The sequence below is a fragment of the Chrysochloris asiatica genome, unplaced genomic scaffold (genome assembly GCF_000296735.1).
Source record: "Chrysochloris asiatica unplaced genomic scaffold, ChrAsi1.0 scaffold00075, whole genome shotgun sequence".
Taxonomy (NCBI): Eukaryota; Metazoa; Chordata; class Mammalia; order Afrosoricida; family Chrysochloridae; genus Chrysochloris; species Chrysochloris asiatica.
This window is the reverse complement of record NW_006408593.1, coordinates 8,751,259-8,764,902: the sequence shown is the minus strand read 5'-3', so window position 1 is coordinate 8,764,902 and position 13,644 is coordinate 8,751,259. Positions and strand designations below refer to the sequence as shown.

At 43.4% G+C, this 13,644-nt stretch overlaps 1 protein-coding gene across 1 annotated transcript in view; it reads right to left on the bottom strand.

Moving 5' to 3' along the window:
- Positions 1-13,644, bottom strand: part of HSD17B12 (hydroxysteroid (17-beta) dehydrogenase 12) — a 220,042-nt gene that overhangs the window by 6,468 nt on the left and 199,930 nt on the right. The window contains exons 8-9 of the mRNA XM_006865031.1: positions 10,023-10,104; positions 8,074-8,139 (exon numbers count right to left, since the gene is read on the bottom strand). Coding sequence (XP_006865093.1) covers positions 8,074-8,139; positions 10,023-10,104 — 148 coding nt within the window. The remainder of the gene's footprint in view (positions 1-8,073; positions 8,140-10,022; positions 10,105-13,644) is intronic.

Sequence of the window (13,644 nt, the reverse complement as noted above, 5' to 3'; positions counted from 1 at the left end):
CTAACGAGATGGATTCGCTAGGTGGCATCATTGATGGACTCAAGTGTGGCAGTGATAGTGAGGTTGGCCCAGGATCGGACATTGTTTCGTTCTGCTGTGCATGGGTTCGCTATGAGTCGGTTCCAACTCGATGGCACCTGACAACAACAACAACGCTACCAGAGCTCCTTCCTAGATGTATAATCTTGATCAAAACAGTCACTGACTTAGCCTTAGTTTCTTTCCTAGCAGCGGGGAAGAGTATCTTCCCTATTGCACTATCATGAGGATTTGATGAAATAGTGTAAACTAGAGTGTGGAGTGTGTGGGCAATTGTTTTTTACACTTTCTAACATTTTAGAAATGAATTTAGAAAGAAAATGTTGGCTGTCTGATATTTATAGCCTATAATGCAAATACGAATGCATTTTCCATGGAAGGTAACCATCTGGAAATCTCAGTTGGTTTTGGACACAGGCTGGGTAGCCTAATGGGCCTCTTTTTAGCTCTTGTGGCACATCGCTGTTGTTAGGGGCCAAGAGAAAAAAGACAATTGTCACTGACAAAAATGGAGCTTCATCTGTTTGGAAGCGTTCTGAGTCCAATTAGCCTAACAAGACCAATCTTAGTGTTCTTAAATTATTCCTCAAAGTTGGTCTAGTTGACCAGATATGAGTACTGCCTGTGAGAATCTTGGAATTGCCTTAAAGTTCATCCTATTCATACTCCATCTGAGCTACAGACTTACTCCATTACCGTCTTCTATTGGCGTTGGCATTTAACAAGAAGAATGAGTGGAAATTTCTGTCTTCAATCCTAGTAACCATTTCTTAATCCTTCAGCTTTCTAGCTCTTTGAAGCCCAATTGTTGTTGTTGTTAAATACTGTCGAGTCAGTTCCAACCCATAGTGACCCTGTGTAGGGGTTTCCAAGAGTAGCTGGTGGATTTGAACTGTTGACACTATGGTTAGCAGTCTAGTGCTTATCCCATAGTACCACACCGGTACTCTTCATAAAGATTGCTGTTGTTGGGTGCTATCAAATTGGTTCCAACTCATAGTGACACTATATAGGGTTTCAAAAGAACAGGAGGTGAGTTTGAACTGCCAACCTTGTAGTTCACAATTTAGTGCTCATCTTACAGTGCCACACCGTTGGAAGTGATATTATCCACATCTTTTCTGTTTTCCTGTTTATTGCCTGCCCACTTTCTGTGAGTGTAAATTCTCCCACAGAAGGGACTCCATCTGTCTCCTTTACCGTTGTATCCCCAACTACCAGACTATTAGGTGCTCTCTATATAGTTCTTTCTCTCAATATTTTATTATATTTTCAGTGAAAGTTTACACAGCAAATTCGGTTTCTATGTAATAATTACTACACAAATTGCTCACAACCTCAGCTTGCTCATGTCATGTCGTAGTTTTCTCCAGCACGGTGCTGGCTTTAACAGAAAGAACTGTATTCCCTCACAGTTTAGGAGACTAGACTCCAAGTCCAGGGCACCAGCTCTAGAGGCAGGTTCTCTGTCTGTGTCGATGGGCTCACAGTTTAGGAAGAAGGTCCTTGTCCCCTTTCAGCATCTGTGGGCCCGGCGTTCCTTGACAATCTCCCTATTTCTTGGTCTAGAAGGTTCCCTCTGGGTCTAGAAGGTTCCCAGGATAGGGACGCGGGCTCCAAAGGATGCTCTCTGCTCTTGGCTCTTCTCTCTTGGAGGTACTGAGATCCCTTTCTGCTGTGCTTAGCTTGTTTAATCTCTTTTGTTGTTGTTTTTTGTTAAGTGCCATCGGTTTTGAATCATAGTGATCCTGGTACAGGGTTGCCGAGGAGCGGCTGGTGAGTTTGAACCACAAACAGACCTTGTAGTCGAATGCTTATCCTACAGAGCTACACCATGACAAAAAAAGACTCAGAATGTACGCTAGTCCTGTGGGTTACACCCTCTGTCATTAACAGAACTGCCTCAGGAACATCATGATGGTGGTGATTATGTGCAGTGGGATGTGGGGTCGAGCGATCCTATATAGGGTTTCTGAGGCTGTGAATCTTTATAGGAGTAGAAAGCCTCATCTTTCTCCCAGGGAGCAGCAGGTAGTTATCAGCCCAGCTCAAAATGCACCAGGCCAGGGCTCCTTCATTAACATCATAGCGGTTAGGATCTACAGCACATAGGATAAAATAACAGATGATGAAATGGAGTATCATTACGTAATACTAAGAATCATGGCCCAGCTAAGTTGACATATATTTTGGGGGGGGAACACTGGCTGCATTCTTCACATGTTAATAGTCTCCTGATTTCTAGTTTCCCTGCACCCTGACCTTCTCATCTTTGCTTAAGAGTAAATGTTGACAGTTTGGTCTCATATACGAGGGACTTCAAAAGGAAAAATTACATTATCAGTTAATTTTTTGAAGTCCTCTTATAGATTTGTGCTGATTTGCTTGTTGTTGTTCGGTGCTATGACATCAATTCTGAATCAAAGCGACCTTATGCACAACAGAATGAAACACTGCCCAGTCCCGCACCTTGCTCACAACAGTTGTTACACTTGAGCCCACTGCTGCTGCCACTGTGCCAATCCAGCTCATTGGGGGTCTTCCCCTGTTTTGCTGACCCTCCACTTTACCAAAAGCATGACATCCTTCTCCAAGAACTGGTCCTTCATGATTCTATGTTTGAAATATGAGAGATGAAGTCTGGCCATCCTGGCTTCCAAGAAGCACTGTGGCTGTACTTTTTCTAACAGAGATTTGGTTTGTTCTTCCGTACTTTCAATATTCTCCTCCAACACCATAACTCAAATGCACCAATTCTTCCAAAACCTTCTTAGTCATTGTCCAACTTTCACATGCATATAAGGTTACTGAAAATACCACAGTTTGGGTCAGGCCCACTTTAAACTAAACAAATCTTTATTCTTCAACACTTTAAAGAGGTCTCGTGCAGCTGATTTACCTAATGGAAAATATTGTTTGATTTCTTGATTGCTGCTTCCATGAGTGGTGATTGTGGATCCAAGCAAAATGCAAGTCTTTGACAACTTCCATCTTTTCTCCATTTGTCATGATGTTGTTTATTGGTCCAGTGGTGAGGATTTTTGTTTTCTTTACATTGAGGTACAAAATTGAAGGCTGTGGTCTTTGATTTTCATCAGTAAGTATTTTAAGTCCTCTTCACTTCCATCTGCATATTGCAGGTTGTTAATTTTTGGCTTTCACAACCAGAAATGTATTTTCTCACAGTCTAGGAGACAAGTAGTCTGAATTCAGAGCACCGACTCTAGGGAAAGTCTTTGTCTTTGTTAGCTCTGGAGAAAGGTCCCTGTCTGCTTTCAGCATCCGTAGGCCCAGTATTCCTCAGAGAGTGCCATACTCTAAATATTTCTGGACTGAAAAAAAATGTGCCATGCTAGCAATATGCCTCTAGTTTTTTACTTCCTGTGTCGCCCTGTCATTGTGCTGTGTTTAACATTTGTCTTCTTTCTGTATAAGCCTTGAGGACAGGGACTGTGTCTTACTCACCACTGTCTCCCATTGTCTAGCTAAGAACCTGGTAAACAGCAGGCACTTGCTGGCTGATAAATGGAACTGACCTTAGGCAAGTTACATGACTCCTATTGATCCTTGACTTTCTATTTGTCAAAAGGGACAAGGTAAATGTCTATGGCAAATGAGAAAACAACTGGAATGCAGATGGCAGATTAGATAAAAATACTGTATCAGGGTTAAATCTACAGTGGATTGCTGCCTTTGGTTATCTAAGAGAATAGTCTTAGTCTTAGGAAATACATATGAAAGCATTTAGAGGCAAATAATCAAGGGGTAGACAACTTACTCTCTACTGATGAAACAAACGGGCTAAAATGTTAACAAGAAGTGAATCTAGATAGATTATTAGGCTGCCCTGTGCTCTACCAGGCCCTGGTGTGGTGCTGTAGGATAAGCACTGGACTGTGAACTCAAAAGGCAGCAGTTGAAAGGCACCAGCCACTCTCAGAAACCTTATACAGGGTTGCTATGAGTCAGAATTGGCCTGATGACACACAGCAACAACATGCCCTATTTTTCTTATAACTTTTTTGTATCTATGAAATGATCTCCCAAGTAAAATGTTAGAAAACACAACAAAGCAAACAAAAGCAAAGACACCCTGTGAATAAGAGCTCAAGACGTAGCCTCTTCCATTAGTTGTTTAGGATTAACAGCTAGTCAGTGCAAGGCACATAGAAGGACCCCCCTTAACCAGTCAGATTACTCAGGATTTTGTCTTTTGAAACACTGAAGCATAGCTTTGATTGGGCTTTAATTACAAGGCACTAATAAGAACAAGTAGTCCTCCCTGACACAATAACCCATTTGATAAAGCCCTCTCAAGGAAGTGCTGTTCACAAGCAATAGGCAGTCTCTAGTCCTGGTGTGGCGCTGTGGGTAAATGCACCAGACGGCAAAGCTGTTTGAACTGCAAGGTTGGCGGTTCAAGCTCACCAGCTGCTTCTTGGAAACCCTATACAGGATCACTATGGATCAGATTCAACTCGACGGCACCTGACAACAACAACAACCAGGCCCATAGTTTACTTCCAGAGCATTTATACCATGTGTTGCTGGTACTATTTATTTGTGTTTACATAAAATCTTATATTGTGGTGAATCTGAATTTTTGAAAGGTTACATTCTCTTCCTACACACACACACACACACACACACACAATTAATTAATTAATTAATATGCATTCAGGTAAGGAGGACCTAAAAAGAGAGCTTATTTTCCAAAGATTAGGAGAAACTGAAACTTGGCAACAGAAGTCTGTTACATGCCACTGAGTTGGTTCCGACTCACAGTGACTCTGTATAGGGTTTCTGAGCAGTGGTTGGTGGGTTTGAACTGCCGACCTTGTGGTTAGAAGTCTAGTGCTTATCCTACAGTGCCAACACCAGGACTCCAGAAGTGCTCTAGACATAGAAAATACAGAAAAAGTTCAAGACTAGAGACATCTGGGAACAACTGGAGAAGTTCAAAACACCTCCAGAACAGATGATGATGTACTGCGAAGTAGGGCTGCACATAGTCCTCGGGTGCGTGTGGAAGTCTGGCTCCAATGTACATACCACGGGAGTCCTCAGGAATGCAGCGCTGGGCAGTGGGGAAAGGGCCCCAGAACGCCAGGCAGGAGAGCGACGTGTGGAAGTCTGTCTCCAGTGTGCATACCACGGGAGTCCTCAGGAATGCAGCGCTGGGCAGTGGGGAAAGGGCCCCAGAACGCCAGGCAGGAGAGCGACGTGTGGAAGTCTGTCTCCAATGTGCATACCATGGGAGTCGTCAGGAATGCAGCGCTGGGCACTGGGGAATGGGCCCCAGAGCGCCAGGCAGGAGAGCGACGTGTGCGGAGCAGGGCTGAGAAGGAATGTGTATAGCAGACACGGAAGAGAACAGGGAACAGGCACGCCAGTGGAGAAAGGGTCATGGACACTTTAGAGGCAGTGCGTGTACTAGAAACCACAATGTCCATTCTGACCTGATACAGGGTGGGATGATAGAGGGAGACAAGAGGAGACAGCCTTGTGGAATGGGAAATGAATCCTAAACACTGTGGGCAGCTACTGGAGGACTGGAGTCCTGCGGGGGCGCTGGACTGCTATCCATAAGGTTGACGGTTCAAACACATCAGTCATTCCTCAAAAACCCTATACAGGACCACCACAAGTTGGACCTGACTCAACAGCATTGAACAACAACAGCAAAGAGCTCTAAAACACACCCAAGAAAAGGATGGTTAAATCTGGGCTTCATTTAGACCGCACGATTTTGCCCCTTTCATGAGAATCGATAGGAAGTTATTGTTCTGGTATCAGAATTCAGGTATGTGCTCACACAGAAACGACCACTGTCCTTTCCTTCCCAAATGTGTGAGTTTCTATTTTCTCCCCAAATTCATTCTAGGCTTCAAGTTTGACCGTATTCATATGTACAGCAAGAGAGAGACCACGATGGGTAAAGTTACATAATTCATTAATGGTGGTGGTGGGTGTGTGCCACTGACTCATAGCAACCCTGTATAGTGTTTCCGAGGCTGTCAATGAAACGAAGACTTCATCTTCTCATCTGTCTCCCATGGAGTGACTGGTAGATTCGAATTGTTAACCTTGCAGTTAGCAGGCCAGCTCGTAACTCACTACGTTACCAGGGCTTCTAAATTCATTAGGAGGGAAAGATGAACATTTATTCAAGTAACATGTTTCAGAAGACAAATACGTTTCTTGCAGAGGCTTCTAATCACAGCAGATTTATAGGTAGAGAGTCTGGAGGAAAACAACTTTAGGGGAACAATTTGTAGAAATGAGAGAGACACAGCTTTGTCTACTAACAGGATCTCTAGGCTCTTCAGGCTCACTGTGCTGTCCATCTGTCCATGATGCCCAATAATAAGCTCAGGACACCGAATCCCTTGCTACTTCCTGTCACACTGTCTACAGCTCACTAACCAATGGGCCATTAGGATTCCTGCCTAGTCATAGGAGGTGTTTAAAAGCTACTAAATTAATAACCTGAGTACAATAGTAATCAGAATGGGACAATGGTACATCACACGGCATGTTCTGCCGAATCTTCCAACCAATGCTTTACCATTGTCCTTGTCTGCTATGTGTTCTCAAAATACAACACAGAAGATTCTAGTGATTAGTAATCAGAGTTCAAATGACTGGGGTCAAGAAACAGGGGAAAGGGGGAGCATGGTGGCTTGGTATAAAAGTCACAATTCTGGAGAAGCCTGTCCTCCCCAGTGTACCCTATGCATATGCGAAGCTGCAAACTAGACTAATACCAAATGGGTATGATGCCTAAGGCCTGTCCCTTGAGCCAAACCTCAGGCAGGGGCTTGGATAAAGTGGGCTTTAAACCACCCTCTCAGCACCAACCCCCCTCACTGTGGGTTTCAGTATCTATTCAGAGTATAGAAAGTTTTAGAATCGAGGTCTAGTTAACACATAGGCCTTCTTGACTGCCTGAAGACAAAAGGGAAGGGACAAACCTAAGCAATCCAGCCAGCTGGGCACCTTGTGGTCTGGTGGTCCAAAAACTGCCTGGGCTCTGAGGACAACAACAGATTTGTATGCTACCCATGATGCCCAAAGGCCTGGGGCCAGTAGCCTGGCGGTGTGGCTTCGGTGCCAACAGACTCACATTCGAGGCCTCGTTCAGTGTGGGCAAGTGGCTAAGTCCCAGTTTTGGTAACTTGAAAAAGTAGATGATGATCACACTGTCTCATGGGAGCCTTATGAAATGCAGGGAGCAGATTGATAGATGTAATGTACTTATCAGTACTGTGCCTGGCCAAAGTATCCCCTCAAATATCTACTGTTATTATTCTGATTGATCATCTGGGGCCTCAGGGTACAAAAAGCTGAACATTAGGTCCATAGTAATGAAATCCATGATAATGAACACTGGGTATATGCAGACATGGGGGCAGGCAGGAAAAGGCTAAGAATTGCGACTTTTCCCAACACATTTTACAAAATGGAAATCCCAAGAGCTATTATTTGTGTTAAACAATAGCTGATGTGCAATAGACACTCATAAAAACTCCTATATTTGTTTCTCCTCCTCTTTGGCATTATTTTTCCCAGCACAGTATCTGCTAGCTACATAATAAAATCAAAGCACTGCACCAGATCATGCTGGCATCTGAAGTCATCTCTGCTCTAGTAAAAGTGAGCCTTGTTCAGTTCTCTGCCCTCTCCTGTGGTTATTACACACTGAGTTTGGAAACACAGTCAGGGCACACATTCATTTCGCCGGCAGCTAAGGGATCCAAATAAAACCTTGAGAACTGATTATAATTGTGCTTCAACTGTTTACACTGCATTTAGTTCTATTTTAGGTATCCCAACTTAAACGATTCTAGGGGATGCTTCTTAAAAACCTAGCATCAAGTACATAAGTGAAAAGGAAACTGTGTATTTAATGGTGCGCTAGCGTCGTAGTCACTTACTTAGGAATGTGATTTTCCTTGGTTGCCAAGACAGCAACAGTTGCTGTGGAAATCACACAAAAAACAAGGATACTCAACGGAAACAAACTCCACTCACCTGCACAAAGATGCCCTTTCTCTTGTACTCCTCATGGAGGCACTGGGAGAAGAAATCGACAAAAGCCTAGGGAGAAGGAGGGGGATTCAAAGAAAACACACACTTTATTACATCAATCGGCCTAATTTGCATCCATGGAAACAGCACACACACAGTAATAAACTATTTAACATTCTAATTCCTAATCATTCTTTTACTTTCTAATGCAGAACTTAAAAGTCTCCAGTTGGTTTTCTTTCTGCTACTAAATTACAGATATTCTTACCAAATCGAATATTCAGACCAAATTTTTATTTGACTGGAAAAGGTTCTTCTTATTCTCTTTTAGAAAATTATTTTCCAAGGGAAACAAATATATAGTTTTTTGAATATGTCTGCAACAAAGGATGCATTCCTTCTCTCCACTTGCCACTCAATATGAATTCTGTTCGACTCTCTTCTATGGGGATTTGTTGTCAGTGCAGAGAAGAAAGAGCAAGCATCCTTTTGGACCTCTGGGATGGCAAGATCCAAGGAGAGTAAAGACGAATGTGACGGCCCAGCTTCTGAAAATACAAACTCTTATCTGTTTGTGGAACATAAAGGGCCGTTTTGTCAAATATGGACTCAACACCTTGAGGTGGAGACGCAAAGGATCAATAATGACCCTACAAGCATCCCAACTAGTTAAGAGTCTTGGAGCAGTGGAGCAGAACCAATGAGCTGGTGTGCTTACCAATCACTGCAAGAAACATGGTGCTCATTTTCAACATGCCGACTTGTATGCTTCAGGGAGACAGGAAGCAGGAAGACTAAGGATGAAGGGAGGGAGTATGCCAAGCTTTTTTTTTAAAAAAAAAACAGTAGTTGCGGGTTTTGTTTTGTACAATGGACAAAAAGAGAAAAAATGAACAACAAAAATAGAAGGCAGACTGAGATGAAATGAAGTGTGGGATTTGTTGTAAAAATGTAAAACTGATGGCATGTTCTGTAAATCTTCACTCAATTTACAACAAAAAGTAGAAAAAAAAAAGTGACAGGTGTTTTGTTCTTTTTCTCCCCATGATATAATGCAAATTCTTACTGTGATCTTATTTTGAAAGTAAGCTTGCTTACTTTCCATGTCTAAATGGTCAGTTTGCCTTCAGAGATGCATTCTGCGCCTCAACAAAGGACGTAAAAATGACGCCACTGATGGACACTCAGTGGGACGCACGCTTGAAAGGAGTTTCCTAGTAGAAATGTGGAGTCCTGGGGTGGCGCTATAGGATAAGCACTGGACTGCTAACCACCAGGTTGGCGATCAATCAAACCCACCAGCCAATCCTCAGAAACCCTATACAGGGTTGCTGTGAGTTGGAACCAACTCAACAGCACTCAACAACAAATGAGAAGAGGTGGGTGACAGTGTTGAATACAATTATGACATCTTACAGGGAGTTCTGGAAAATTCTTTTTTTTTCTCCAGAAGATACAGTGAATATGTGTGTAGTGAATATGTGTGTCTGGGTTATGCAACAAAAACAGTCACGCTCTAACCCTGTCTATCCTGTGCCTATTCTATGCAGTAATGTGCTGACTGGCTACATTTCTTCCACCCAGTTGTGTGTGAAGGTGACTCATTCATGAATCAAATCCCCACTCTTACTCATTGACATCATAGTCTAAACAACCGAGCAGACAAGCCTAGGCCAGCTCTCTCCAGAGAGTATAAATATCACTTTTGAAATCAGTAAACTATTGGAAGGGAAAAAAAGATCTGGCATCTTAGGGTCAATGGGTAGAGTTTATACCAATCAGTAGATGCTACCAAATCTGGGTCTCCTGAAACCAGTGCTGGGTGTTTCCCCTTCTTCTTTCTAGTGCACTGGATTTAACTTCAAGAAAGGGAAACCTATGTTAATTTCTCAGTCTGAAAATAAATTATTCTTCATTGTTACAATGACATGACTTCTTAAAATACTGTTTACCTTGGTTGCAGAATAGATGGTCAACAGTGGAACGGGGTGCATGCCACTGGCAGAGGAGATGTTCAGAATCACCCCTTTTGATCTACAAAGGAAAATGAAGCAAGTAAGCGGAATGAAATCATATACACAATGATTTACGAGTGATGATCAAGCTATACAATTATCTGAAACAAATGATCTCGCTGGTTTTCTACCCCTTGCCCTTCATCAATGTGTGGTATGTTTGGTCAATAAATGAGGCATAATTCAATCAACTAAAAATAGTTCTTCCTTATGATGAGCTCATTCCCTAATTTAGTAATCCAGGGCATGGCTGATCAGATCGACAGTCTTCTGGAGCAATCTCTTCCCTTTGAGGTCTTCTCCAACCACACCACCAAGAACTCTCACTCTTAGAAATGCTCATGTACTGCCGAGTGTTGTGTGTATTCCAGTCAATTACATCTCCTAGCAACCCTATGAGACAGAGTAGACTTGCTCCATGGGGTTTCTGTAATCTTTACAGGTCTTTTCTCCCCTGGAATCACTGGTGGGTTCAAACTGCTGACCTTTCGGTTAGTAGCCAAGCACTTAACCACCATCCCCCCTTCCAGGATTTGTCCTCAACTCCCTACATGCACCCTAATTTTGGCACATCATAACATGCTACTTGCATTCAATCACTCCATGAGTGCGAACCAGATAACATAACCCTAACCTTCTGGATGTCATAGCCCTCGCTCTACACTTTCCCCCAAACACTGCATGGGTCAGGGCTATAACAGGTACCTAATGAAACCTCTGACAATGAATGCATGGCTATGATCCGCCTCCCGCTTTCCTCATGTTATAGATATTCAATCACTAAGCAAAAAGTTGACTATATAGACTTAAGAGACTGGCACTGTAGGATATACACTGGACTACTAAACATAAGGGTGTTGGTTCAAACCTACCAGTTACTCTTTGGAAATCTATACGGACGGGGCTGCTGAGAGTTAGAAATGAACTTGATGGCACTTAACAACAACAGTTCTTAAAATATGTTTTTTTTCGGGGGGGAGGGATGGGCAAAAGGGAAAGCTCGATTTCTGCTGTTAACTTTTAGGAACCACTGAAACTTACCAGTAATTTTTAACTCTGTAAATAAACGAAAATTAATCTAAAAAGGGAGTCCCTGGATGATACAAATGGTAATCAAGAGATTACAAGCTCGAGTCCACCCACAGGTATTTCATAAGAAAGCCCTGGTGATTGACTTCCCAAAACGGAGCCACTGAAAACCGTGTGGCGCACAGCGTTACTCTGATACACGTGTAACGTGGGGTCTCAGTTAGTCAGAACTGACCTGATGGCAATTTCATTTTGTCATTTACCGAAAGCAATGTTATAAATATATCAGTTGTAAAAGTTGTTAGGGAGCAGGAACAGTTTCAGTAAAATGTGGAGTTACGGTTTTAGGCATTTTAGACAGAATTGACCAACAACTCTTCCCTTCTTCAGTGACTGCAGCCTGTCCCCACCACTGCCTGAATTGCCTTCTGCCTGATTTCTCACATCCTTGTTTTGAATGGACTTCCCCACAGCCTCTATTCTGAGCACTGGCCAAAAATGAATGAAGTATATAGAACCTATTTATGTGAAATAATAAAAGAAACAGGCTTAAATAGCATCTGAGTGATTTTAAACGTAAATCTAAAGAAAACTAATCCCAGAGGTCACCAGCCCATCTGCCAGCCTCCAAGAGAGATGCAACTTCTACCATCAAAGGGGCACGTTTGTCACTGAAACAAAGTTTGTTTCTTGTTTGGTAAGCGTGTGTCTTTTAACAGAATTCCTTATTAGTAACACAAACCTTTCTAATCAGAGGGAAATACCATTAAAATTTTGGAGCTAGACATCAAATTGAAAATTAGGGGTTTGAAGAAAGTTGGAACTATTTACTTAGTGTATTATGCCTCTATTACTGTCTTGTGCTGTCTCTCAGAGACAGAAGATGTTTTTCTTTTTAAAGTAAGAGGGTAAGAGTTTGTATCAGGAGTTAGGACTCAGCCCTTCGAAGATAAAGACTGCAAAGTAGCAATAATACTACTTGGTCGGAGTCCTGGGGTGGTGCTGTGGGCTATGCGTCACACTGTGAAATCGTTTGAACTGCAAGGTTGGCAGTTCAAGCTCACCAGCTTCTCCTTGGAAACTCTATACAGGGTCGCTATGGGTTGGAATCGACTCGACGGCACTTAACAACAACAACAAAATAATAAAATAAATAGAATAAAAGTCACTTTTGTTACCAGGTCCTTTTAGTAAACTATAACGTAAGATGTTTAAAATGGATTTCTCGGAGGACTTCTGGTTTGCCCTGGCTGCCAGGTGATACTGGTGAGGGGATCTCCAGGTTCAGGGAGGGGGAGGCCTTCCTGGGGCGAACCCACGCCCTCGCGGCCACCATAAGTCTCGGTACTTCAGAATCTTAGGCCCGCTTTTCTGAGAAATCACCGTACTGAGAGTAAAAAGGGTTGTCCTACAAAAAAGTCATTGGGGAGAGGGCAGCGCTTCCCTGACCGGGCAGGACAGAGTAGACACTGGAGAGGGAGAGAAAGGAATAGTCAGAAACATCACACTAAAAGGCTTGTAAGTCCGTCTTCTGCCTTTAACTGATTGGAATACCTATTCCACTGGGGCTACAGCGTACCCTGTGAACGAGGCTTCCTGTGGAGCCTTTACAATACATAAACCTATAGGTAGAAACCAGAACCACATCCAGATCACCAGAGATGAGAAATCCCCACTTGAAACGACGAGCTGACCAGCGTGGAGCGGCGAGAAGAACAAAAGATACGTCTAATGAAAGACCTACAGGAAAAATATGATACAATGGAGGCAGACGGACTATTACTACAGGAACAAATGGGTCGCTTCCCTAGGAGACATTGGGGCAGTTGGTCGGGTCCTACCAACGCAGGCCCCCGTCCAAGACTGAGACTCGCTAGGTGGAAATGCACGCTCGGATTGGTGACCACACACATCACTGATGGGGAGATGTAAAGGCAGCAATGAAGCGGCGAGCTAAGCCTCACAATATTCAGAGGGCTTCTGTGGACCCGGTTGGGGACCTGGTTGGCAAGCAGTGTGAGGCGACCTGAGGACTCCTGGGCCCAGAGTCAGTGACGTGGCCACGGAGGACTCAAGTGGAGAATGGAGCTGCCGGCTGATGGGAAGAAAGGGCATGTGCACAAGAACACCCACACTTGCAGATGACTGGATGATCAGAGCTCAACCAGGAGAAGAAAGAAGAGGGGGGTGGGGGATGGGGGGAAGAAGATCGAGCTGATTCAATCTGATGAACTTGACCTATACCTATGAATGCAGTGACTCAAAAGAGGCAACAAAATCCTTACAGCAAGAAACACTCCCACCCCCTCCACACACAGAGTAGACAGAGATGGGCAACTTGGACATTGGATACCCAAATGGGGAGGGAGGGACTACAAAGGCAAGAAGTAACTTGGTTTACAAGCTTTTAAGAGGGAACCTAGAGCTAAAGGGCATGGAGGAAGGCAGAATCTCCAGGGAGTACTATCCAATCTGTCTAGGTGGAGCTGATGAAATGAAATACAGATGGGTTACTCGCGATACTGTAGTG